Raw genomic sequence first — 26,805 nt, 5'->3', positions numbered from 1 at the left:
CTGTGTAAATTCATGTTAAAAAAAAAAACATGGTCTGTGATCTTGTCCAGGAGTTATTACAATGACACACATCTCAGCTTCGCTCCCTGTAAAAAACAAACACACCCACAGGAGAATAGTGATTGTTGTGATAAGGAAGACCAAAATAAGGATGGCTCAGACTAGACTGGAGCCGACTGTCTCTTTTAAGAAGAGCCTGAGTGACAGCGGCGTCTTGAAAGTAATATCTGACACGATGGAACGTCGGGAATGTCCTAAGACACGATAGCTGCGGGGGCTATGCCACAACCGTAAATGTGGGGCAGACTTACATGTCGCTTCAGTGTGCTACTTCTGACATAATGGTCAGGTGTTGTTACGTGAATATTCAAAATGAAGGTGGAGCCAATAACAGATGCTGATCTTCTGTATGTACGAGATTAATGTCCACAAAGTCCATGTAAAACCTTCACATGTCACCAGGCAGATTGCTTTCCATCCTGGCTTCAGCAATGCAGCTCCCCCTGCGTGATGGTGGAGTCGCCCCCCCCCCCCCCCCCCCCTCTCGTTTCTCCTGCTACTTTCTGGGGAGTGATTAAACACAGCGTCGCCCCGGCAACGCAGCTTCATTAAGGCACATCAGGTGGGAGCCGGGCCCTTGAAAGTGGGGCAGGAACCGGTCTGGGTCACAATACAGCAGCTTACTCTTCCAGAATGCTGATTTAGCAAAGCTGCTGTAGATATCAAGCATCACTGCACTCCCGTTGAGTATGTGACCCACAAGTCGTCTAGGAACACCTCACATTTCTCTTTAACGTCACCATGGTGTGAAAAAACGACATTCTTATGGCCATATAATTGTTTTAGTAATAATGCAAAAATCCTTCTATTTATTGTGTGTTGAGAATGTTGACGGATAAGATGAGTTGCCGCCAAGAATAAACATGCCTATACTTATTTTACTCACAATTATTTTACGTCAGCGGGCATCGTAAAACACTGCTAACATTGCTAGCTCCCATTCATTCACACCCCTGGGGTAGATTACTGATGGCAAAGTTACCAACTACTTAGTTTGTTCCCCACTATATATAAGAACTGGAGGATCTGCTATGCTAATGCATGAGGTTTCAGTCTACTTGCATTGGGGCCAAGTGGGGTAGTGACCCACCAGCGGTTGGTCCTTGGCAGAGGTCTGGTCTCTACTGTGGGCTTTTTATTTTGCTGCGCTTTTCATAGAACGTAGGAGCACAATGTCTGCTCAGTCTCCACAACATCCCATAACCCCCCCGATCCACTCCACCCCCCACCCCAACTGAACTGGCAGGGTTGGACCCATGAGAAGAATGTGTTTAGCTGTGTGAATGTCTTCCTGTCACACATTGCATCAGCAAGCCAGCAAGTCACAGTGTATCATCAGTGCTGTTAAAATGTTGTTTTTATTGACTCATGCCAATGTTCTCTGCACCCCCCCCCCCCATCCCCACCCCCCAGGCCATGGACCTTTACTACCACAATGAGTCAGACCCGGACAGCTACTGTTGCCCTGGCGACAACGGTAGGTCTTAAATAAGACTCTTGTTGTTTTTGCTTGCTCCTCCTTCTTCTCCTCCCTTCTTTCACCATTCATGCTGTCCTCCAGACACGGCTTTCTCTTCTTCTGTTTCTCTTCACTGTCTGCTCCTGATACGTTTGTTACCTCCACCGAGGAAGTTACTCTGTGTGTCATCAGAGTGTGTTGACTGGTCCGGTGTAGGGAGACATTGTGCCAAAAGTGTTGCTAGGCAAAAACACTAAATCATCAATGCTGTGATGTTACGGTATCAATGCAACTGGATTATACTGTATATCGATACCGTCGCTGTTTGATGTCAATCTGTGACTGTGGAAAGGTCATTTAGTGACATATTATATTTATATGTGATGGTATTTTTACAGGTAAATGACAATAGTTTCTATTTTCTATTATGTAAAAAATATATATTTTTATGTACATTTGCTCTTTTTTGGCCCTGTGATTGGCTGGCGACCAGTCCAGGGTGTACCCCGCCTCTCGCCTGATGACAGCTGGGATAGGCTCCAGCACCCCCCGCGACCCTTGTGAGGAAAAAGCAGTAGAAAATGAATGAATGAATGAATGCCCTTTTTTGGAAAAAAAGATTTTGACATAAATAACATAAATAAGATTGACAGCAATTTAAATGTCATGAAAAATCTGATAGCGGTGCCAAATTGGTACTTTTTGAACTTTTTGTTTCTTCTTGAAAAGAGAGCCTGAAAATGTGCTTTAAAAAATGAAAATATCGTCTAATTGTCCCAATTATCACAGCAAAACAGCAGCGATACAGTTGAAGTGCAGACATGAAGACATTCCTACGTAGCTGCGGCGACATGCTTTGTCGTAGCATTGAGAATTGAGCATTTTGCTTGGTGTTGGTGGAAAAACCAGGAAGTGTTGTCACGTGTTGGTGTGGATAGCGAGGGAGAAATGTCTGGCGGTTTTCCGTGAGGAAGCCAGCGCTGCTGTTGGTGTGTTAATTAAGTTTAAAAAGATCGTCAGACTGTGTGGGGAAGACAAGATGCTACTTGCACAATAACACCTTCAAGCGTTTGGCTGAGTCTGCAGTCATTTAGCAGCCAAATAAGGCCACTTCGGCCAATGGCCAGTTGCTAGCATTCCTGTCGGCGCCGGTGTCATAACGATACAGAGTTTCCGTACGTATTCCCTGGTGCTCTCTCGCTTGTTTGCTGTCGAACCCGAGTGATTCAGAGATGTGTCATTTACATCATCCCATTATTTGCTTCCAACTCTCACAGTAATTAGCGTTGTTCCAAAACCAAAATAGCTGTTTGTTTTTGCCATAATGGGTCTGGTAAAAACACGGTGATGACACGAATGGAGCTTTATTTCTAAAGCTGCATTCCAGTAGCTTATAAGAGATCAAGGGATCCAGTAGATCCAGTGAGGGCCACATCGGGAAAAATGAACGGGTGCAACTTTGCCACTTTGATATTTGGGAAAGTATAAAGTTATACCGTATATATTTCAAGAAAAAAAACTGCATCTCAGTTTTGTCATAAAGGCGAAGTATCAACTACCCTCTCTTTTTGATTCTTTTTGAAATATTTCAACTTTCATCTTAAATAACTATATCTTTTCTTCTTGTAAAATTCTGACATTATTTCCATAAATGTATAACTCCCCCCAAACCAATTTTTTTTATTCCAATTAATTTTTTTGGGTTCATTTCTCATAATGTTACGACTTGAAATACGTTTTTTTTCTTAGAATATTCCAACTACATGCTATTAGATAATAATTATTTTTCCTCATAGTATTGTGAGTTTATTCTTGCCACTTTTTACTTGTTAGAATACAACTTTTTTTCTCTTGATATTTTGACTTTATTCTCATAAAATGACAGCATTTTTTTTTTGCCATTTCTGAAGTTGTATTATTTATTTCAACTTTCTTCTGGGATATTTTCTTCTTGTAACTTTATTGGCATCATATTTTGATGTCTTTTCCTGCAAACAAATTTGCCAAAAAATAATTTTTTCGTAATATTATTTCATTTTCATGCTGACATTATTTTTCCTCAAAATATTACAATGTTATTCTTCTAAAATTACCTTTTCTCTTAATATTTTGACTTTATTTTTGTAAAATGACAGCTGTTTTCTTTTCATTTTTGCTATTTTTTCAACTTTTCAACTATTTCAACTTTCTTCTTGTAGATATTCTTGTAATTATGACTTTATTTCCATAACAACATGACTCCGTTGTTTTTCCAAATGTCCAAAAATGACAACTTTATTCATTATTTTCTTTTTTTCCCTAAAACTATGACTTGTTTTAAAAATGTTAACTTTAAAACCATGTTTCGAAGTTACATCCCTACTGCTGATGACTGCTGACTGCTGATTTTTTTCCATTTTTGCTTTTTAGCTTTATTGTTAAATAATTTCCTAAATGTGCTGATAAACAAAATGTCGACGGGCCGCACTTTGAACACCCTGTAATAAATGATAGAGATGGCAGGCTGTCATGACAGCCTGCTCTGATGTCCGAGCATCCACCTCCAGCCAGAAACACTAGCAACTCAAACTATCTTTATTTGTGTTTGTGTGTCACTTTGACATACAAAAGCATAAAAGGACATCTTTGTCACGCATCTTTGTTAGTGTGTGCTTCTTTCTCATTCAGCATAGCTGAATTAGGTGTATTATTCAAACACACTCATGCACACACTAGCACCATTCATTTCCACTCTTGCAACACACTCATTTGTCATTGGAGTGCACGGTGGAAAGTTTTAGAGTACCACCAAAACAAAAACCCCAACCCTGGCTGGGCACTTTATTACGTACCATACACTTGGCATTTAGCAGCCTTAGCAACACATTTTTGCTACATATTTTACAATAAAGTACACCACAAATACAGCAACTAATGACTAAGGCACATATATTTAGAGTAGTTACTAAGGAACTAATGAGTAGAGTAGTTACTGGAGAACTAAGGCACATCAATTTAAAGTAGTAACTAAGGAACTAACAAGTAAAGTAGTTACTGAGGAACTAAGGCACATCCATTTAGAGTAGTTACTGAGGAACGAATGACTAAGGCACATATATTTAAAGTAGTTACCGATGAACTAATAAACTAACGAGTAGAGTAGTTACTGGGGAACTAAGGCACATCAATTTATACTCGTAACTAAGGAACTAACAAGTAAAGTAGTTACTCAGGAACTAAGGCACATCCGTTTAGAGTAGTTACTGAGGAAGGAATGAGGAACTAATGAGGAAGTAATGAGTGGTTAGAGGAACGAAGGCACATTAATTTAGAGTGGTTGCTGAGGAACTAATGAGTAAAGTAATTAGTGGGGAACCAAGGTACATGAATTTAGAGTAGTTACAGAGGAACTAATGAAGAACTAATGAGTAGAGTAATTAATGGGGAACCAAGGTACATGAATTTAGAGTAGTTACAGAGGAACTAATGAAGAACTAATGAGTAGAGTAATTAATGGGGAACCAAGGTACATGAATTTAGAGTAGTTACAGAGGAACTAATGAAGAACTACCAAGTAGTTACTGAGGAACTAAAGCATTTAGAGTGGTTACTGATGAACTAATGAAGAAGTAATGAGTAAATAGTGAATGGGCAAGTAACTCACATAGATTTAGAGTACTTACTGAGGAACTAATGAAGAAACTATGAACTGACTAAAGTAGTTACTGGGAAAGTAAGGCACATACATTTCGAGTAGTTGTTGAGTAGTAATCGAGTAGTTACTGAGGAACTACGGCACATGAATTGAGAGTAGTTAGTGAGGAACTAATGAGTAGTGTTTAGGGTTCGGTAGGTTCATTCTACATTAACTACTTTGTGTACCTTATTGTGAAGTGTTATCCACACTGGTGCGTGTAATATTAATTGTAGGAAATGAGATTGCTGCAGAGCAAAGTACACAGCGGACGCAATGGAACCCCTCTCAGCAAAATACTACATCATTTTATCTTTAGGGGTACTGATTTGGAACATATTTGACCCCTTTTTAAATCTTGAAGTCAAATAATTAGCTCTGTTGGTGTGTATCCGTGTAGATTGTATGAAATGGACCCACAGGGTACTTTTATGTGAAAAAGAAAATAGAGTGGATGTCCTGAGGGAAAGATGTGGGAAGTAAGTGGCCATAACGTTGGAATGGGACTTCATCGCTTCATCAGGTATAGAAGTATTTAGGAACTGCATGTTTGTTTTGCTTTTTATTTGGCTTTGTGACCTTAAGAAAAAGTTGTCCAGCATTAGTTGTTGCCACGTGTTTATACACATGTACACAAACATGTGTACTTTATACACATGTATAAACACGTTGCGACCATGAAACAAACAATTTTTTTAAAAAGCCAGGATTTCCCAAATGGGATGCTTTCATTGTAGCGCTAGCGTTCCCACCTGTGCAGACCTGCCCTTCGCCAACACACACCTACACAGTTGACAATGCTCCATCAGTAACAAACACGGAAGAACGTCTCGACATGTTTTTGGACAAACACTCCACCACGTTGCTAGCGTATGATAGAAAACATCGGCCAGGCTCGGGGGGGCCACTTGGACCAGATTCCCCGATAGCTCCCAAGCTACTTTCATCACCGCCGGCACACACTGGCGATCCACTAGGGGTCCCAAAAAAAGCCAGACTGGGATTGTGAATAGGCAAGTGTTTTTTACGTAACGCCGTTCACGTTCTCGCCAACAAAGCTCATCGGCATTCACGGCCTGACAGCTCGGAGCAAGCACACCGTCCCCGGGCGGGCAGACTATAACAGTAGATAAAAGATGGATGGATGAAAGTGTGTCAGACGGGAAAAAAGGCTGTTTACACTACGAGGCTAATATCCGCTGACTGGCCCGGCCTCGCCACCCTTCCTGTGCTCCCACCAAGCGGCATCCCAAAGTGCATGTGAGTCACACAGGCCCCGCTCTTGGCATCCGTCATATTGCCGCCAGTGTCTTACATAATACACTCGTCTCACACACACAAAGCAAATAAGTATGTACTTTTGGAAGCATCCACAGGAGAGGTCCTGTTATTAACTTCTTCTCCGGCTCTTCCCAACATGATCTTTCATGTGTAGCAGACTTACCAAAACATTAACAGAAGTCTGTTGGCGACTTCCTGGTTCAGTGATGCACAACTGAACCTCCTGGTTCAATAGTGACAGGACTGTACTATATTTGTTTCAGTAGTTGGTTCAGGCTACTTCCTGGTTTCAGTAGTTTGTTTCAGGTTACTTCCTGGTTCACTGATGACAGGACTGTACTATATTTGTTTCAGTAGTTTGTTTCAGGATACTTCCTGGTTCAATGACAGGACTGTACTATATTTGTTTCAGGAGTTGGTTTCAGTCTACTTCCTGGTTCAATGATAGTACTGTACGATATTTGTTTCAGTAGTTGGTTTCATGCTACTTCCTGGTTCAATTGTGACAGGACTGTACTATATTTGTTTCAGTAGTTGGTTTCAGGCTACTTCCTGGTTCAGTACCAGGACTGTACTATATTTGTTTCAGGCTACTTCCTGGTTCAATGACAGGACTGTAGTATATTTGTTTCAGTGGTTTGTTTCAGGCTGCTTCCTGGTTCAGTGATGACAGGACTGTACTATATTTGTTTCAGTAGTTGGTTCAGGCTACTTCCTGGTTTCAGTAGTTTGTTTCAGGCTACTTCCTGGTTCACTGATGACAGGACTGTACTATATTTGTTTCAGTAGTTTGTTTCAGGCTACTTCTTGGTTCAATGACAGGACTGTACTATATTTGTTTCAGTAGTTTGTTTCAGGCTACTTCCTGGTTTCAGTAGTTTGTTTCAGGCTACTTCCTGGTTCAATGACAGGCCTTACTATATTTGTTTCAGTAGTTTGTTTCAGGCTACTTCCTGGTTCGGTGATGACAGTTCTGTTTTACATTTGTTTCAGTAGTTTGTTTCAGGCTACTTCCTGGTTCACTGATGCCAGGACTATACTATATTTGTTTCAGTAGTTTGTTTCAGGCTACTTCCTGGTTCAATGACAGGACTGTAGTATATTTCTTTCAGTAGTTTGTTTTAGGCTACTTCCTGGTTCAGTGATGACTTGAAGATTGGGTCCAAACTGGTGTGCTTATTCAACCTTTGACCTCAGCCATTTTGACCATCACTCCCATGTCAGATCCCGTTCCAACTCAATAAGGTTCTTGTTTTGCTGGAGACAAATGTAGTCTGAGACTAGCGGGCAGCAGAGCGTTGATGAGAAGCCTCAATGGAGGCACTGAGGACACGCTCGTAGTGGTCACTTTGTAGCAGTAGGAGAAGGGGGGGGGGGGGGTGACAAGGAGTACCTCAGTCAGTAGGACCGACCACTACAATGGTACACATTGTCCGACAATGAACTCTTATGTCCCTGCACTGGATTTTTTTCTCTAGACTTTTTCAATGAATGTGAACCTGCTGAGGTTTCCCAATCCAGGTTACTGTTTAATTCCCATGCCTGCTGGGACACAGTGGAAAAAACCTCTTTGTGAAGGCGGAACACTGTTTGCACAAGGAGGTGTGGCGTGGAGGCCGAATATGCCTCGCACGGAGGCTCCAAATTTCACTAATGTCACAATAACATGGAGAGATATGATTCTTAAGGGGTGTGTCTGGATAATTGGGTTGGTCGAGTGAAATGCTGTCATTTGTTTTGTTAAAAACACATAAAATTACTTGATACAGTACAATATTTTTTAAGTCAAATTTTAACCTTTACTCTTTTTTTGTCAAAAAAACAAACCAAAAAAAATAAGTATTTTTTACAGATTTTTTTAGGGGGATGTTTAATAATGTATTTTAATATTTAATTTTTAGAAATACATTTAAAGATTGTTTTCAAGTCTAGTAATTTTTTTGTGGAAAAAAGATGTAATATTTGATGAATATTTTTAACAGGTGTAACTTTTGAGGGGAGGTTTAATAATGAATTTATATGTTATTTTATTTATTAAGACATTAAAATATTGTTATTAATAATTATAAACAAATACTTTAATACATTTACCATTACATTACAGTATTAGATTAAGATTTATTTTTTATGATTTTATTGTTAAGCAGGACCACAATTTCTGTCTCATTGTCTCTTTATGGTTAGTTTACATGGATGTTACGATGCATTCAAGTACCTTATTACACCAAAAAAAGACCCAAACATGTAACTTGTGCCTGGGGAAACCCTGCTTTCACCGCGTCCAGCGCCGCAGCTCCAAACTCCTGACTTTCCGTGAAGGACCTGAACGCACCACGAGTCATGCTTCAGAATGGAAGGAAACAAGAAGGCGGACGGTCTCCGCCTTCCCGTTCAGCGAAAGGATCTGGAAGGGAAAAAAATCAGTTAGAAGAAAGTCTCCTGGCCGAGGAATGCTAGCTAATGTGATTGTTAGCTCTCTGCCATCCAGCCCACCTTCTGACACCAACCTCGGACATTGAAGCATCCCCTAATGAAAGACAAAACGACGGCTTTGACTTGTGAGTACGAGCTGGGTTTTGAACGCAACCTTGACACAGTATACTGTATTTGGTTTTAAAACGTGTTCTTAAATGAGTAAATGAGTCGTAGATGAACGAATGTAGGATTATATATGTACAGTAGTAACACCCATCTGCTGGGAATGTATACAGTGCGTTACATAAGGAGGATGATGCTGTAACCTACTTATGTTTGGGAGGAAAATGCAGACCCTTATCTTGAGGGGGTGCTCCATCCACGCCGCAAATCTGTGACCTGCTTTGCCAAAATACCATTTTGTGGGTGTGAAGTAGGGGGAATGAGGGGGCTTGTTTTTTTTCCTGCAAATGAGTGCTGAACATCGTGTAGCAAAATTGCATGTTTTTGTTTTGGAATTGCAATTGCAAATTAACTTTTATTTTTGAATAAATAAAAGTTAATTTGTTGTGTTGAAAAAAGTGGACGTGGACTTCATACTGATATCTGTACATGTGGCCACTGTAGATAAAAAAAAAAAACTCCATCCAGGTGTCTTACATAATGAGCCTGACGCTAAACGTCTGGTGTGTGTGTGTGATTGCGGTACCGTGATATTATCTGTGCCTTAAAGTTATCGCTTTCTGGATGGATGGACTTCTGCATGTCCATGCTCCAGCTCTCCTTTCTCCTCCTTCAACTTGTGGAGTCTTTCTTTCCCTCACTCTGTATTTTTCCACTACCAGCGGCTTTTTTTTTTGGCATCCGACCCCCCCCCCCCCCACGCCCCCACCCCTTCTTGGGTTCAGACTGCCACTTTTTTTAGCAAAGGGAATCTGCGTCATTCTGGGCCGTTATAATTGAACAGCAGCCAAAACAGTGAAAAGTGATAGGCTCATTTCCATTATTTGCTTTGTTGCAAACGCGATTCACACGCAAAGGTCCTTGGACAGGCTGTAAAACAAATACTCCATGTATTAGCCTGTGGGAAATGCTACTTTTTCCCAATATGTGTGGTCCGTATCTGCACAGAAATGTTTCCTTTACTCACGCCTCGCTCCTTCGTGAACTCTTATGGAAGGTTGATGCTTATAACTGCAAAAATAAACAAACGGCCATAATCATATTATCATATTATCATATTGTGTACTGATGTTCTTATAAGACGTATTTTACAACCCTCCTACAAGCGCTTTAAAGCGTCAGGGACACATCTGGATATCATTAGCGAACACAAATCGTGTTTTTTTTTTGTTTTTTTTTTGGTCAGACGTACTTTAAAGGTCACACATAGTTGCTCAGGTGAGGTTTAAAAATGTCGCAATTCAGCAAAAGTGTGCAAACAGTACAAGAACGGTTTCCTTTCTGTTTTTGACGCAAGCAACACTACTTTAGGTGCAGGGCGCTGCAAGCTGTAATTGGACAAGAGGAAAGCGGGGCGTCCAATCAGCTGAAGGCTTCTCTCCGGAGGCTCACGCCCACCCGGAAACACCGCCCCCTTAGCCTTCCTGTCATCATAAAAGCAAAGAGCCAACGGCGAACTTGTAATATTTTCTTTTTGGGCCAAATCTTCGCCACCATGACGATTAAAACAGACAGAGGACAGACTGACATGACTTACTCCAAGTCCAAGGGGCTGGTGGCTTTAGTCACTGGTATGGAGGACAGGAATATATTTACTGCTTATTTCCTATCCATTGGATTGACTTTAATGAGTGTATTTTTTTTCTTTTTGTGTTTCTTCCAGCTTTTATGAAACAGAGGAGAATGGGTTTGAACGACTTCATTCAGAGGCTGGCTACAAATTCCTACGCCTGTAAACAGTGAGTATCTAGCATGTGGCTCATCACTTAAAATGTATACAATTTCTTACATTTCTTTTACTTTTGGTTTGAAGTCCTGAGGTGCAGTCCATCCTCACCTTGAGTCCTCCGCAGGATGCCGAGCTCATGAATACCAACCCCTCTCCTCCGGTAAGTACCCTTCAATCATCATGGGCACAACATCAGCTATACATCTCATACATACTGTCTGGGACACTCAATGCAAGGAATACTATAGGAAATATTTGTTCGAAATTTGCTCAAGGCCATTTTTCAGGCAGAGAAAAAAAACGTGTTCCGCCACTTTTTATTATCCACAACAAAGTAGAGTTTTTATGACGTTTTGCTAACCGGAAAGCACAATAAAATGACATGAAATAAGAGGTCATTGAATGGAAACAACAAAAAAAATCAGATTAAAAAGTAAAATGTTATATAAAATATATTCATATACAAAAGATATATATGCAAGTGTAGTATTAGATGCAATTGAAAGTTTTTGTAGATAATTTATGTCATACAAGGACCATATTGGAAATATGCTATCATGGTTGTAGAAACACACTGGTCAGTAATATTTTGACCCCATCTTGTAGCTAAGTAGCTATAAATATGAACTATGAAGGGGTTATACTGTCAGGGTGTCAGATCTTTTTTTTTTAAAGCAGCTCTATCACCATGGTAACTTGGATCAACATGGTAACTGGACATCATGCTAAACTCATGATGTCCAGACTTCCATTATAAAAATCAGCTATGAAAACGCCACAGTTTTGACTGCATCGCCATTTATTGAGAAGCCCGGTGGGCGTGGGAGTAAAAACAACCCGCTATCATTCTCTGATGGAATTCTATTTAAAAATAAAATGCAATATGAAATATGAGCTCTGCCAATGTTAGCCCACATATTTGTCACAGCAGTCCTTGCGTGAGTACTCAGCCTGTTGGTCTTCTATTAGCTGCACTCTGAGGCAACAAAACACTTGCTTTAGTACAACGTAAAGGAAAAAAAGTTGCCACAAAATGCGTCAACGCTGCCGCCTAGTGGTCACAAAGAGCATTTTATACCTTAGAGCAGTAAGCTTTGAAAACAATAGACATATTTCAGAGATGAAAACAGACAGTTGTTGCTCCAATGTCAAAAGCAACAGACTAGTTAAACATTATATGAAAACTGCTATTTATGTTGAAGTTGTTTTTAATAAAAGCTAAATACCATTGTAGGTATGCTGAGTACTACTAATTATTGTTTAATGACTATGTATGGATATTGGCTGTAGTGTGAGATTGTAAACGTATACCTAATGAAGTGTTGCGGTCCCGCAGCCTAGCCCAACCCAGCAGATAAACCTCGGCCCGTCGTCCAACCCCTCAGCCAAGCCCAGCGACTTCCACTTCCTCAAGGTCATCGGCAAGGGCAGCTTCGGCAAGGTGCTGCTGGCCCGCCACCGCGCCGACGACCAGTTCTACGCCGTCAAGGTCCTGCAGAAGAAGGCCATCCTCAAGAAGAAGGAGGTAGGCAGGCGCTGATGAGTTTTTTTGTTTGTTTTATGAGCGATCTCTCTCCGCTTTGTCAACCTCTGACCCCTGACCTTTGCCTTCCCCAGGAGAAGCACATCATGTCAGAGCGAAATGTGCTGCTGAAGAATGTCAAGCATCCTTTCCTGGTGGGGCTGCACTACTCCTTCCAGACGGCAGACAAGCTCTACTTCATTCTGGACTACATCAATGGAGGCGAGGTGAGACTAAGAGATGTCCTGCCTTGAAAGGAAAGTCAGGAAGTGGTGGGCGGGGTCAGGGGCCAGGTCCCAAAGTTAGCCATCCTCAGTCAGTCAGTCGGTGTGTGTCTAATCGAGTCCATTTCCTGCCATTGTTGGACGACCTGTGTTGTGTATTTGTGTGGTTTGCTGGTCAGGGTTAGGGATTTATTCCCAATTTATTTCAGTCTGTCACCTGTCTTCTTACACGACAATGTGTCTTCATGTGTGTCCTACCATGCTGTAACGTCTTCATGTGTGTCCTACCATGCTGTAATGTCTTCATGTGTGTCCTACCATGCTGTCACCTGTCTTCTTACACGACAATGTGTCTTCATGTGTGTCCTACCATGCTGTCACCTGTCTTCTTACACGACAATGTGTCTTCATGTGTGTCCTCCCATGCTGTAACGTCTTCATGTGTGTCCTACCATGCTGTAACGTCTTCATGTGTGTCCTCCCATGCTGTCACCTGTCTTCCTGTGTGTCCTACCATGCTGTTACCTGTCTTCGTGTGTGTCCTCCCATGCTGTAACGTCTTCATGTGTGTCCTACCATGCTGTTACCTGTCTTTATGTGTGTCCTACCATGCTGTAACGTCTTCATGTGTGTCCTACCATGCTGTAACGTCTTCATGTGTGTCCTACCATGCTGTAACCTGTCTTCATGTGTGTCTTATCATGCTGTCACGTCTTCATGTGTGTCCTATCATGCTGTCACATGTCTTCATGTGTGTCCTACCATGCTGTAATATCTTCATGTGTGTCCTCCCATGCTGTCACCTGTCTTCATGTGTGTCCTACCATGCTGTAACGTCTTCATGTGTGTCCTACCATGCTGTAACGTCTTCATGTGTGTCCTCCCATGCTGTTACGTCTTCATGTGTGTCCTACCATGCTGTAACGTCTTCATGTGTGTCCTACCATGCTGTCTTCATGTGTGTCCTACCATGTTGTCTTCATGTGTGTCCTATCATGCTGTCTTCATGTGTGTCCTACCATGCTGTCCTCATGTGTGTCCTACCATGCTGTAACGTCTTCATGTGTGTCCTCCCATGCTGTCACCTGTCTTCACACATGGCCTTTGTGTTCCTCTGCAGCTCTTCTACCACCTCCAGCGAGAGCGTTGCTTCCTGGAGCCCAGGGCGCGCTTCTACGCCGCCGAGATCGCCAGCGCGCTAGGCTACCTGCACTCCCTCAACATCGTCTACCGGGACCTGAAGCCGGAGAACATCCTGCTGGACTCACAGGGTCACATCATCCTCACTGACTTCGGCCTGTGCAAGGAGAACATCGAGCCCAACGGGACCACTTCCACATTCTGCGGCACGCCGGAGGTAAGAATATATACAGTGTTGCTTTTTGAGCAGGGAATCAAGAGCGCTTTGTTGTGTTTTGTTGTAGTATTTAGCTCCAGAGGTGCTCCACAAGCAACCTTATGACCGCACGGTGGATTGGTGGTGTTTAGGAGCCGTTCTCTACGAGATGCTCTACGGCCTGGTGAGTGACAGTTGCCTCCTTTCTCTTCTTCTCCTCCTCCTCCTCCTTGCACACTTTAACTGGTGCTCTTTGTCCCCTCTCGCAGCCTCCCTTCTACAGCCGCAACACGGCGGAGATGTACGACAACATCCTGAACAAACCCCTGCAGCTGAAGCCCAACATCTCCAACGCGGCCAGACACCTGCTGGAGGGCCTGCTGCAGAAGGACAGAACCAAGCGACTGGGATGCACAGACGACTTTGTGAGCGCCAACTCCTGTTGTTTCTTCTTCTTATACAAACGTCTCATATAGCCACGCTTTGACCTGACCGCCTCTGATGTCTCCTCAGCTTGAAATCAAGAACCACATGTTCTTCTCACCCATCAACTGGGATGAGCTCAACGCCAAGAAGATCACGCCTCCCTTCAACCCCAACGTGGTAAGAACTTGACATGAAGTGAGCTTTTTGCTGCCATGATTTCCAGTATGACATTTTCAACGTGTCTCTCTTCCACCCAGACGGGCCCTAACGACCTACGACACTTTGACCCCGAGTTCACAGACGAGCCGGTGCCCAGTTCCATCGGCTGCTCGCCCGACAGCGCCCTGGTGACGGCTAGCATCAAAGAGGCTGCCGAGGCCTTTGTGGGCTTCTCTTACGCCCCTTCCATGGACTCCTACCTATAGGACTCCCCAACATCAGGACTCTTATCATATAGACTAGCATTTCCAGCCGGGATTGATATTTTGGGAAAGCGTCCTGTTTGGTTGTTTGTGTGTAAATACACCAACGTTCCTCCACACCAACCGTTATTCCCCATGAAAATGCACAAATTCCCAAATACCAAACAAGCGCAGAGGTCCCTTTGCACACGGATGGCTCCGGCAAGTCAATAAGCACACGTGTCTTCATCTACGTAGCGACTCATCCTCATCGTCATCCTGGTCCCAACTTCACTTTGGGTGCTTTTTGTTCAATGTCCTGGAAAGAGACGGGAGTCGGATGAATGTTACAGAGCGGGCTTCTTAAGGTGCCTTTTTGTTCTCTCCCTCACGCTGGACCGGTCCGCACTTCAAGTCACTCCCTCCCTCATTTTTTCAGACTGCAGGTGGGAAGATCCGCCACAAGAGGCCGCTGTAGCACACAGACTCATGAGCCGTGTTAATTGCACGCCAAACAGAAATAATGCTGATAACCAAGAGAGACTTGCTGCTATTGTCGTAGCACGTGTTGCCAAGAGCCCCCACCCAGCGGAACATTCCATTTCAATGTTGCTGTTGAGCACTATTTAAGTTTCTTTGTATATTTGGAGTCAAGTGTACTAGTTGTAATGTATATTGATTTACAGATGACTAAAAGGTATGCGTAGATGTGCTTATTGGTTGTAACCATTCATGTTTCAATGTACTGTAAATTCAAAAATTGTTTCAAGATTTGTGAACTTTGCTGCTTTGCAATAAAAGGTTGAACTTTACTTGATGTGGGAAAGACTTGTATATGTTTAAATATGTATACACATACAGACATACGTCTATACATCTATACAAATACCTACATGTACACACATACAGTGAAGAAAATAAGTATTTGAACACCCTGCTATTTTGCTATTTCTCCCACTTAGAAATCATGGAGGGGTCTGAAATTTTCATCGTAGGTGCATGTCCACTGTGAGAGAGATAAACTAAAAAGAAAAATCCAGAAATCACAATGCATGATTTTTTAACAATTTATTTGTGTGATACAGCTGCAAATAAGTATTTGAACACCTGTGTATCATCTAGAATTCTGACCCTGAAAGACCTGTTAGTCTGCCCATTAGAAGTCCACCTGCACTCCATGTATCATCCTGAATCAGATGCACCTGTTTGAGGTCGTTAGCTGCATAAAGACACCTGTCCACCCCATACAATCAGTAAGACTTTAACTTGTAACATGGCGAAGACCAAAGAGCTGTCCAAAGACACCAGAGACAAAATTGTACACCTCCACAAGGCTGGAAAGGGCTACGGAGCAATTACCAAGCAGCTTGGTGAAAAAAGGTCCACTGTTGGAGCTATCATTAGAAAATGGAAGAAGCTAAACATGACGGTCAATCTCAATCGGAGTGGAGCCCCATGCAAGATATCACCTCGTGGGGTCTCAATGATTCTAAGAAAGGTGAGGAATCAGCCCAGAACTACACGACAGGACTTGGTCAATGACCTGAAAAGAGCTGGGACCACCGTTTCCAAGGTTACTGTAGGTAATACACTAAGACGTCATGATGTGAAATCATGCATGGCACGAAAGGTTCCCCTGCTTAAACCAGCACATGTCAAGGCCCGTCTTAAGTTTGCATATGACCATTTGGATGATACAGAGGAGTCATGGGAGAAAGTTTTATGGTCAGATGAGACCAAAATAGAACTTTTTGGTCATAATTCCAATAAGCGTGTTTGGAGGAAGAAGAATGAAGAGTACAATCCGAAGAACACCATCCCTACTGTGAAGCATGGGGGTGGTAGCATCATGCTTTGGGGGTGTTTTTCTGCACATGGGACAGGACGAGTGCACTGCATTAAAGAGAGGATGACTGGGGCCGTGTATTGTGAGATTTTGGGGAACAACCTCCTTCCCTCTGTCAGAGCATTGAAGATGGGTCGTGGCTGGGTCTTCCAACACGACAACGACCCGAAGCACACAGCCAGGAAAACCAAGGAGTGGCTCCGTAAGAAGCATATCAAGGTTCTAGCATGGCCCAGCCAGTCTCCAGACCTGAACCCAATCGAAAATCTTTGGAGGGAGCTCAAACTCCGTGTTTCTCAGCGACAGCCCAGAAACCTGACTGATCTAGAGAAGATCTGTGTGGAGGAGTGGGCCAAGATCCCTCCTGCAGTGTGTGCAAACCTGGTGAAAAACTACAGGAAACGTTTGACCTCTGTAATAGCAAACAAAGGCTACTGTACCAAATATTAACATTCATTTTCTCAGGTGTTCAAATACTTATTTGCAGCTGTATCACACAAATAAATTGTTAAAAAATCATGCATTGTGATTTCTGGATTTTTCTTTTTAGTTTATCTCTCTCACAGTGGACATGCACCTACGATGAAAATTTCAGACCCCTCCATGATTTCTAAGTGGGAGAAATAGCAAAATAGCAGGGTGTTCAAATACTTATTTTCTTCACTGTATATACATACAACAGGGGAAACCTCACACACGCACAACAGGGGCCCCAGAAGCATCCATAAACGGCATAAAACGCCAATTTTGAATTTGGTGATTTTTGACAAAAAACGTAAGGGGTTAGTATGTCGTTTTTTTTCATTTTTTTCAACTTGCTTCTAATGCACTTTTCTGGTCAAAAAAACACAGGAAACCTCAAACACACTCAACAGGGGCCCCAGAAGCACCCAAAAATGGCATAAAATGCCAATTTTGAATTTGGTGATTTTTGACAAAAAACGTAAGGGGTTAGTATGTCGTTTTTTTCTTTTTTTTCAACGTGCTTCTAATGCACTTTTCTGGTCAAAAATACACAGGAAACCTCAAACACACTCAACAGGGGCCCCAGAAGCATCCATTAACGGCATAAAATGCCAATTTTGAATTTGGTGATTTTGACAAAAAACGTAAGGGGTTAGTATGTCGTTTTTTTTTTATTTTTTTCAACGTGCTTCTAATGCACTTTTCTGGTCAAAAAACACAGGAAACCTCACACACACTCAACAGGGGCCCCAGAAGCACCCAAAAACGGCATAAAATGCCAGCGTATGAATTTGGTGATTTTTGACAAAAAACGTAAGGGGTTAGTATGTCGTTTTTTTCATTTTTTTCAACGTGCTTCTAATGCACTTTTCTGGTCAAAAATACGCAGGAAACCTCACACACACTCAACAGGGGCCCCAGAAGCACCCAAAAATGGCATAAAATGCCAATTTTGAATTTGTTGATTTTGACAAAAAACGTAAGGGGTTAGTATGTCGTTTTTTTCATTTTTTTCCAACTTGTTTCTAATGCACTTTTCTGGTCAAAAAAACACAGGAAACCTCTCACACACTCAACAGGGGCCCCAGAAGCACCCAAAAATGGCATAAAATGCCAGTGTTTGAATTTGGTGATTTTGACAAAAAACGTAAGGGGTTAGTATGTCGTTTTTTAAATTTTTTTCAACTTGCTTCTAATGCACTTTTCTGGTCAAAAAAACACAGGAAACCTCTCACACACTCAACAGGGGCCCCAGAAGCATCCATAAATGGCATAAAATGCCAATTTTGAATTTGGTGATTTTTGACAAAAAACGTAAGGGGTTAGTATGTCGTTTTTTTTTATTTTTTTCAACGTGCTTCTAATGCACTTTTCTGGTCAAAAAACACAGGAAACCTCACACACACTCAACAGGGGCCCCAGAAGCATCCATAAACGGCATAAAATGCCAATTTTGAATTTGGTGATATTGACAAAAAACGTAAGGGGTTAGTATGTCGTTTTTTTCATTTTTTTCAACTTGCTTCTAATGCACTTTTCTGGTCAAAAAAACACAGGAAACCTCTCACACACTCAACAGGGGCCCCAGAAGCACCCAAAAACGGCATAAAATGCCAGCGTATGAATTTGGTGATTTTTGACAAAAAACGTAAGGGGTTAGTATGTCGTTTTTTTCATTTTTTTCAACGTGCTTCTAATGCACTTTTCTGGTCAAAAATACGCAGGAAACCTCACACACACTCAACAGGGGCCCCAGAAGCACCCAAAAATGGCATAAAATGCCAATTTTGAATTTGTTGATTTTGACAAAAAACGTAAGGGGTTAGTATGTCGTTTTTTTCATTTTTTTCCAACTTGTTTCTAATGCACTTTTCTGGTCAAAAAAACACAGGAAACCTCTCACACACTCAACAGGGGCCCCAGAAGCACCCAAAAATGGCATAAAATGCCAGTGTTTGAATTTGGTGATTTTGACAAAAAACGTAAGGGGTTAGTATGTCGTTTTTTTCATTTTTTTCAACGTGCTTCTAATGCACTTTTCTGGTCAAAAATACACAGGAAACCTCACACACACTCAACAGGGGCCCCAGAAGCACCCAAAAATGGCATAAAATGCCAGTGTTTGAATTTGGTGATTTTGACAAAAAACGTAAGGGGTTAGTATGTCGTTTTTTAAATTTTTTTCAACTTGCTTCTAATGCACTTTTCTGGTCAAAAAAACACAGGAAACCTCTCACACACTCAACAGGGGCCCCAGAAGCATCCATAAATGGCATAAAATGCCAATTTTGAATTTGGTGATTTTTGACAAAAAACGTAAGGGGTTAGTATGTCGTTTTTTTCATTTTTTTCAACTTGCTTCTAATGCACTTTTCTGGTCAAAAAAACACAGGAAACCTCACACACACTCAACAGGGGCCCCAGAAGCACCCAAAAACGGCATAAAATGCCAGCGTATGAATTTGGTGATTTTTGACAAAAAACGTAAGGGGTTAGTATGTCGTTTTTTTCATTTTTTTCAACGTGCTTCTAATGCACTTTTCTGGTCAAAAATACGCAGGAAACCTCACACACACTCAACAGGGGCCCCAGAAGCACCCAAAAATGGCATAAAATGCCAATTTTGAATTTGTTGATTTTGACAAAAAACGTAAGGGGTTAGTATGTCGTTTTTTTCATTTTTTTCCAACTTGTTTCTAATGCACTTTTCTGGTCAAAAAAACACAGGAAACCTCTCACACACTCAACAGGGGCCCCAGAAGCACCCAAAAATGGCATAAAATGCCAGTGTTTGAATTTGGTGATTTTGGCAAAAAACGTAAGGGGTTAGTATGTCGTTTTTTTCATTTTTTTCAACGTGCTTCTAATGCACTTTTATGGTCAAAAAAACACAGGAAACCTCACACACACTCAACAGGGGCCCCAGAAGCATCCATTAACGGTATAAAATGCCAATTTTGAATTTGGTGATTTTTGACAAAAAACGTAAGGGGTTAGTATGTCGTTTTTTTCATTTTTTTCAACGTGCTTCTAATGCACTTTTCTGGTCAAAAATACACAGGAAACCTCACACACACTCAACAGGGGCCCCAGAAGCACCCAAAAATGGCATAAAATGCCAGTGTTTGAATTTGGTGATTTTGACAAAAAACGTAAGGGGTTAGTATGTCGTTTTTTTCATTTTTTTCAACTTATTTCTAATGCACTTTTCTGGTCAAAAAAACACAGGAAACCTCTCACACACTCAACAGGGGCCCCCAGAAGCACCCAAAAATGGCATAAAATGCCAATTTTGAATTTGGTGATTTTGACAAAAAACGTAAGGGGTTAGTATGTCGTTTTTTTCATTTTTTTCAACGTGCTTCTAATGCACTTTTATGGTCAAAAAAACACAGGAAACCTCACACACACTCAACAGGGGCCCCAGAAGCATCCATTAACGGTATAAAATGCCAATTTTGAATTTGGTGATTTTTGACAAAAACCGTAAGGGGTTAGTATGTCGTTTTTTTCATTTTTTCAACGTGCTTCTAATGCACTTTTCTGGTAAAAAAAAAAAAAAAAAAACTAAGGAAACCTAACACACACTCAACAGGGGCCCCAGAAGCATCCATAAACGGCATAAAATGCCAATTTTGAATTTGGTGATTTTTGACAAAAAACGTAAGGGGTTAGTATGTCGTTTTTTTCATTTTTTTCAACTTGCTTCTAATGCACTTTTCTGGTCAAAAAAAACACAGGAAACCTCCCACACACTCAACAGGGGCCCCAGAAGCACCCAAAAATGGCATAAAATGCCAGTGTTTGAATTTGGTGATTTTGACAAAAAACGTAAGGGGTTAGTATGTCGTTTTTTTCATTTTTTTCATTTTTTTCAACGTGCTTCTAATGCACTTTTCTGGTAAAAAAAAAAAAAACAGGAAACCTCACACACACTCAACAGGGGCCCCAGAAGCATCCATAAACGGCATAAAATGCCAATTTTGAATTTGGTGATTTTGACAAAAAACGTAAGGGGTTAGTATGTCGTTTTTTTCATTTTTTTCAACTTGCTTCTAATGCACTTTTCTGGTCAAAAATACACAGGAAACCTCACACACACTCAACAGGGGCCCCAGAAGCATCCATTAACGGTATAAAATGCCAATTTTGAATTTGGTGATTTTTGACAAAAAACGTAAGGGGTTCGTATGTCGTTTTTTTCATTTTTTCAACGTGCTTCTAATGCACTTTTCTGGTAAAAAAAAAAAAAAAAAAAACACAGGAAACCTAACACACACTCAACAGGGGCCCCAGAAGCATCCATAAACGGCATAAAATGCCAATTTTGAATTTGGTGATTTTTGACAAAAAACGTAAGGGGTTAGTATGTCGTTTTTTTCATTTTTTTCAACTTGCTTCGAATGCACTTTTCTGGTCAAAAAAACACAGGAAACCTCGCTATTTTGACTTGCATTTGCCAGACAAAGACAAAAATGATCCACACAATGTCGCCATCTTTCCTTCCCAAAGCATTCTTTGTTAATAACCAAATATGCAGTTGAAAGCTATTAAGAATGATTTAGGTCCAAGTATTTCTTAAGCACCGCTGAAAGATAGAGATGGAACATGTACTAAGGCAAAGTACAAAGTCACTTTAGCTCTACAAGCCGGGGTATCAATCATTGCGGCCTTAAACTGACATACATTATCAAATGAAATACGCAAAAATCAGACTATTGGTATGCTCTACTAAACTATTATTACAGTACGCAAAACGCCTTTCAAATGCTATAAAATGTGAGACTTGAAAATGTGCAATAGGCCATGACAGATGGACATATAGGTGTATATATACGTACATGATTACACAATATGACGTAAATAAGCTTCCACAATGCAGATAACCATTGCACTGCAGACCCTGCTGCGTTAATAACATATGTGTTATATCTACACACACACACACACACACACACATTTATTACAGTCATTGGTTGTGACCTTTAGACTACTACTTTGGCACCTAATGCATTTCCTGCCATAAAAGAGCAACTTAAATTGAATGGAGGTGTCACTGCTACCTGCACAACTTCTATGTTCCAAGTGTTTGTGTCAACCAGCCTTCCAAGTTATGCAACACCCTCCCAGGCATGCAAACGTGGCTCCGCTTTGAGCAAGATAAGAATTTTAGTGATATGTCAAATGACAAATTAACCTCCGCAAAGATTTGCTGACTGGGCGGCAAAGCGGGACGCCGTGGAGTTACATAAGACGCAGACAGCAGGGATCTAATGGCAGAGATTCAAAACACAAACCATACATGTCTGGAATGGTGGGGGGTTGCACTTGGGATGGGTGGGGGGGGGGGGGGGGGGAGTGGAGGCCTCATTGCAGTCAGGCAGGTGTGAAGGGACAAGAAGCGAGAGAGCATAGCAGTTCTGCAAGCTCTTCATGTTTACATATGCAATACATATGCTGATATAATCATATTAATAATGACATCATTCTCTTCAAATGTCATAAAAGGGGTTGAAAATGTACCCCCAGCATAAAAATGTAAATGTCATTCATTCATGAAAGTCATCCATTTGAGAAGACCGCACATTAAAAAAGCAGCTCTGCAGGTCAGAGAGTTTGGACCAATATCAGCTCATCTAGGCGGTGCTAAAGCAAACCGAGAGTTCCTATTGGTGCTCCGATAGGAAGTGGGCGGGCTTAAACAGGTCATCTTGACCAAAACAAGCAGTCCGCGTGTAGAAACACGAGAAAGAAGGAGGAATAGTTGGGCTGCGAAAAAAAAGTGACAGGAATTATCAGGGGACAAAAAGTTTCTTAGGACTAGGGAGTAGTTGGGGTGCTAAAAGAGTCTTAAGCCACCCCAAAGAAGACTTAACAAGGCGAATGGAGAACCAAAGTATACTTTAAACAAGCGGCACAAACAGGTAAGTACTAACCGCTGTTTCCCCCCCTGCGGTTTTAACTCAGAACGTAGTTCGAACATGTGCATAACATTAGTGCATGCGTGTTTGTTCGTGTTGGTTTTATAGATGAGACAGAATCATAGCAGGAGAGCACAGCCATGTGCGGTTCTCAACTCAGAGTCCTGTCAGGGGGCTGGTATTTATAACGAACCCCCCCATTGGGCAGATCTTAAAAGTCTTGATATCTACTCTAATGTTTAATAGTACAACATAACTACTCTCTGTTTCCTGTGTCTTTCAGTGGACCGAACAGGTTTTGTTTATTAGTTTTCCGAGGTGGAAAGAATACTAAAATATTGCACTCAAGTAAAAATACAGGTATAAAAAAATGGACTCTAGCAGAATTGACAATTTTTGCTACTCAAGTAACAGACACGATTTTAAATTAAGTATAATTCAGGGCAACCTCAGTTAGCGTCATTAATTCGTTCCAGACGGTTTGACTCTAACCAAAACATACTTTAATCCAATACTGTACATTTGGGCTGTCACAAGATCTTTCACATGATTAAAACATCTTGTTTCGTCTCATGGGCACTACGCGTGGGATGATGATAAATGAATGAACGAATCACAATAAATGTATGCATGTCTGTTTTCCTCCTTTCCTGCCTCCAAAGAAGAGGGTTCACTCTGTGCATTGGTTTCAGCACCTCGGCGCGCTTGTTCCATGGAACAACAGCATGAACGGTGGATGGGGTGGAGGCGGGGGACACTAGCATACACACAGCGTGTGAGATTGCAATAGAGGTGTGAATGGTTGTTTGTCTATATTTGCCCTGCGATTGGCTGGCGACCAGTGCAAGGTGTACCCTGCCTTTTGCCCAAAGACAGCTGGGATAGGCTCCAGCATAGCCGCAACTCTAGTGAGGATAAGCGGCATAGAAAATGATGGATATTATTATTATTAATTTCTACTACATGCTGAAAGCACAGAGTGAACCATCTTACTGCCTGTTTGGAGGAGAGAGACAAGGAAAACATACACGCATCCACATGGAAATATGTACTGTATATTAAAACTGTCAAAATGATCATTTTCATTTAGGAGATTAATTCATTTATTATCATCACAGACCTAGTGCCCAATTTGAACTAGAAACCTTGTCATATATAACCATTCGAGATAGTGACACCCGTAGTTTTTATATTTTTGATATTGTACTTTTCTTAAAATCTAGTCTCATAGGGCCAAAATGGTGAAGTTCAAAGGCGCCTTTTCTCCCAAAAATGTTTTTCCAAGTTATGTTTACGTTTGGATGGATGATATGTGCTAAACATCACAGGCCTGCTGCCAGATGGTCCCAGATGGACTCCAGCAGCGAGACCAACATGATGTCCTCTGACCTCCCAGGCGACCATTACTGTGAAGACACCCAGAGCCAGAAAGCAGCCCGAGGCCAAGGTACACACACGCACCACTCAATAACAGCAAAATTTGCAAGTTTTTATCCTTGCATGTACTAGTAAAATCATCTGTACACCAATGATGAGTCAATATTTCTGCTGCCTGAGAGTTTTTTTTTTTAGTGAGCAGAATTTTCTACTCATTTTTAAAAACGTTGTCGGGATTTGAAAGCTGCCTAAAAGTTATTTAGTTAAAATAATAAAAAACACAAATAATTGTCTTTGTTAATGATTCTTTTTTGAACAGGTCCCCATGTGATGCAAGGCAGTTGTACACCACTGCAAACTACGACCCCAATAATAAACCTGACAATGTCAGTCCTACTTAATCAACATGTGTAAACAATCATGGATTGTGGCTAGAATGTTATCTACAGTCCCACGAGACAAAGGTTATATGTTCCTGTGAGAGGGTGGGATGCTGGTGAAGTCCTTACAGGAATGAGTAACACCAATAATTCAGCTAATTCTTTTAGGAGCAGTTAAAAAAAAAAAGACCATACCGTTAGACATGGCTGGTACTTAAGGTGTGTCTTCCCGCAGGCTGCAGCTGGCTGGTGGTGGTGGCAGCGGTGACGGCCTCCCTAAGCGGCCTGATGCTTGGCTACGAGATCGGCCTGACGTCGGGGGTGCTGCTACAGCTGCGTGGCATCCTGTCGCTCTCGTGCCAGGAACAGGAGCTTCTTGTCAGCTCCCAGATTCTCGGCTCTTTGCTTATGTGTCTCGCCGGTGGTCCCATTCTGGACCGCTGGGGCCGCCGTTGCTCTCTGATCCTGAGCGACTTCATGGTGATCGGGGGGACAGTCCTGCTGTTGGCCATCACCTCAATGACGACGCTGACGATAGGGCGAGTCATCGTGGGCATGGGCACGGCGCTGTCAGGAACCGGGTCCTGCCTGTACATTGCGGAGATCTCGCCGCGGAAGAGGCGTGGCCTGTTAGTGACGCTGTACGAGCTGATGCTAGTGGTGGGCGTCTTGCTTGGCTTCGGGTGTAGCTACGCCTTCTCCACGTTCATCAATGGCTGGATGTATACATTTGGACTTGTGATCCCTGTGGCTCTGGTTCAGATCAGCACTCTTGTGTTCCTCCCGCCCAGTCCAAGGTTCCTGGTGGCACAGGGGAACATGGAGCAGGCCAGGATGGTTCTGGCTCGTATGGGTGGGGGCATGAAGGAGCAGGTGGAAGGAGAACTCAGGGACATCCAGGCAGGACTTAAAGAGGAGTCTGAACACAGCTTCATGGAGCTCTTCAGCTCCAAGTCCAACCTGCGATCCCGGCTGCTGACAGGCGTGGCGCTCGTCTTCCTCCAGCAAACCACCGGCCAGCCCAACATCCTGACCTACGCCTCACCGCTGCTACGTAGCGTCAGCTTCAACAGTGACTCCTCCGCCACCTTAGCGTCCACCGGCTTAGGCGTGGTCAAGGTAGTGGCCACCATCCCGGCTGTTCTGCTGGTGGACCGCGTGGGACCTAAGACCTTCCTATGTGTGGGTGCCGTCGGCATGGGGATGTCGTTGACCGCACTGGGCGGATTGACGCTGCAGAGTCACACACACTTGTCCAGCCTGTGTGCCAGCAATATGACAACCAATCACTCGCTCATGATGTGGGATCCCAACAGAACCGCAGCGCTGTTAGAGAACAGCGGAACCTTCCCCACAAGCCCACCCGTCCATTGGAACGGCACAGAAATGACACAAGATGAAGTCATGTTGGGAGTTGAGCCAACGGAAGACAAGTCTATCTCGCTCAAGTGGGCGTCGCTCATCAGCTTGTTGGTGTTTGTGGCGGCTTTCTCCATCAGCCTGGGGCCAAGTAAGCATCGCGTATTAGCTCTAAATCTCATTTAAGGTATGACTGATAAAGTATCTGTTGTCCTGTCCTGGGAGGGACAAAGTGCATTTGTTGTCTACAAACTAGTAGTCTTAGATAACAAATGCTACTGCTGTGTGTTCACACACACACACACTAACACTGTTTCTTTCAGTGTCGTACGTGGTCCTCACCGAGATCTTCCCAACGGGCGTCAGAGGTCGAGCCGTGTCAGTGGTGTCGGCCGTCAACTGGGGCACCAACCTGCTCATCTCCATGACGTTCCTCACTATTACAGGTGTGTCCTCAGAGTAATCACAGGTAAAATGATGCAAGCATAAACGGAAGCCTGCAGTGTTGACAGAAGCCTCGCTCATCATGGCAATACCAGTTTTTTTTTTGGTGGTTGTTTTTCCAGAGAAGGTCGGCGTTCCCAACATTATGTTCCTGTATGCCGTCATGAGCTTCATACTGCTGGTGTTCGTCATCCTCTGCGTGCCTGAGACTAAAGGACGTACGCTGGAGGAAATATCAAAAGAACTGGCTAAAAAGTGAGAGTTTAACACAACGGGATTGTTCACTGGTTTTCCTGGTTCTCAT

At 42.4% G+C, this 26,805-nt stretch overlaps 2 protein-coding genes across 4 annotated transcripts in view; both read left to right on the top strand.

Moving 5' to 3' along the window:
• Window positions 1-15,521, top strand: part of sgk1 (serum/glucocorticoid regulated kinase 1) — a 32,514-nt gene extending 16,993 nt beyond the window's left edge. Inside the window, exons 6-15 of one of the 3 annotated variants that reach the window (XM_058056721.1) lie at window positions 1,474-1,537; window positions 10,735-10,810; window positions 10,885-10,960; window positions 12,137-12,325; window positions 12,418-12,549; window positions 13,667-13,903; window positions 13,971-14,066; window positions 14,152-14,307; window positions 14,396-14,485; window positions 14,566-15,521. In XM_058056721.1, coding sequence (XP_057912704.1) covers window positions 1,474-1,537; window positions 10,735-10,810; window positions 10,885-10,960; window positions 12,137-12,325; window positions 12,418-12,549; window positions 13,667-13,903; window positions 13,971-14,066; window positions 14,152-14,307; window positions 14,396-14,485; window positions 14,566-14,733 — 1,284 coding nt within the window. In that variant the 3' untranslated portion in view covers window positions 14,734-15,521. Of the gene's footprint in view, window positions 1-1,473; window positions 1,538-8,820; window positions 9,032-10,383; window positions 10,643-10,734; window positions 10,811-10,884; window positions 10,961-12,136; window positions 12,326-12,417; window positions 12,550-13,666; window positions 13,904-13,970; window positions 14,067-14,151; window positions 14,308-14,395; window positions 14,486-14,565 lie in introns of those variants that run through there. The other 2 variants (XM_058056723.1, XM_058056722.1) reach the window with 2 other exon arrangements.
• Window positions 15,522-22,689: 7,168 nt separating this feature from the next.
• slc2a12 (solute carrier family 2 member 12) overlaps window positions 22,690-26,805 on the top strand; it is a 7,064-nt gene continuing 2,948 nt past the window's right edge. The window contains exons 1-5 of the mRNA XM_058056724.1: window positions 22,690-22,944; window positions 24,270-24,388; window positions 24,934-26,208; window positions 26,381-26,503; window positions 26,624-26,756. Coding sequence (XP_057912707.1) covers window positions 24,292-24,388; window positions 24,934-26,208; window positions 26,381-26,503; window positions 26,624-26,756 — 1,628 coding nt within the window. The 5' untranslated portion in view covers window positions 22,690-22,944; window positions 24,270-24,291. The remainder of the gene's footprint in view (window positions 22,945-24,269; window positions 24,389-24,933; window positions 26,209-26,380; window positions 26,504-26,623; window positions 26,757-26,805) is intronic.

The sequence above is a fragment of the Doryrhamphus excisus genome, chromosome 19 (genome assembly GCF_030265055.1).
Source record: "Doryrhamphus excisus isolate RoL2022-K1 chromosome 19, RoL_Dexc_1.0, whole genome shotgun sequence".
Classification (NCBI taxonomy): domain Eukaryota; kingdom Metazoa; phylum Chordata; class Actinopteri; order Syngnathiformes; family Syngnathidae; genus Doryrhamphus; species Doryrhamphus excisus.
This window is presented reverse-complemented; position numbering and strand designations above follow the sequence as displayed.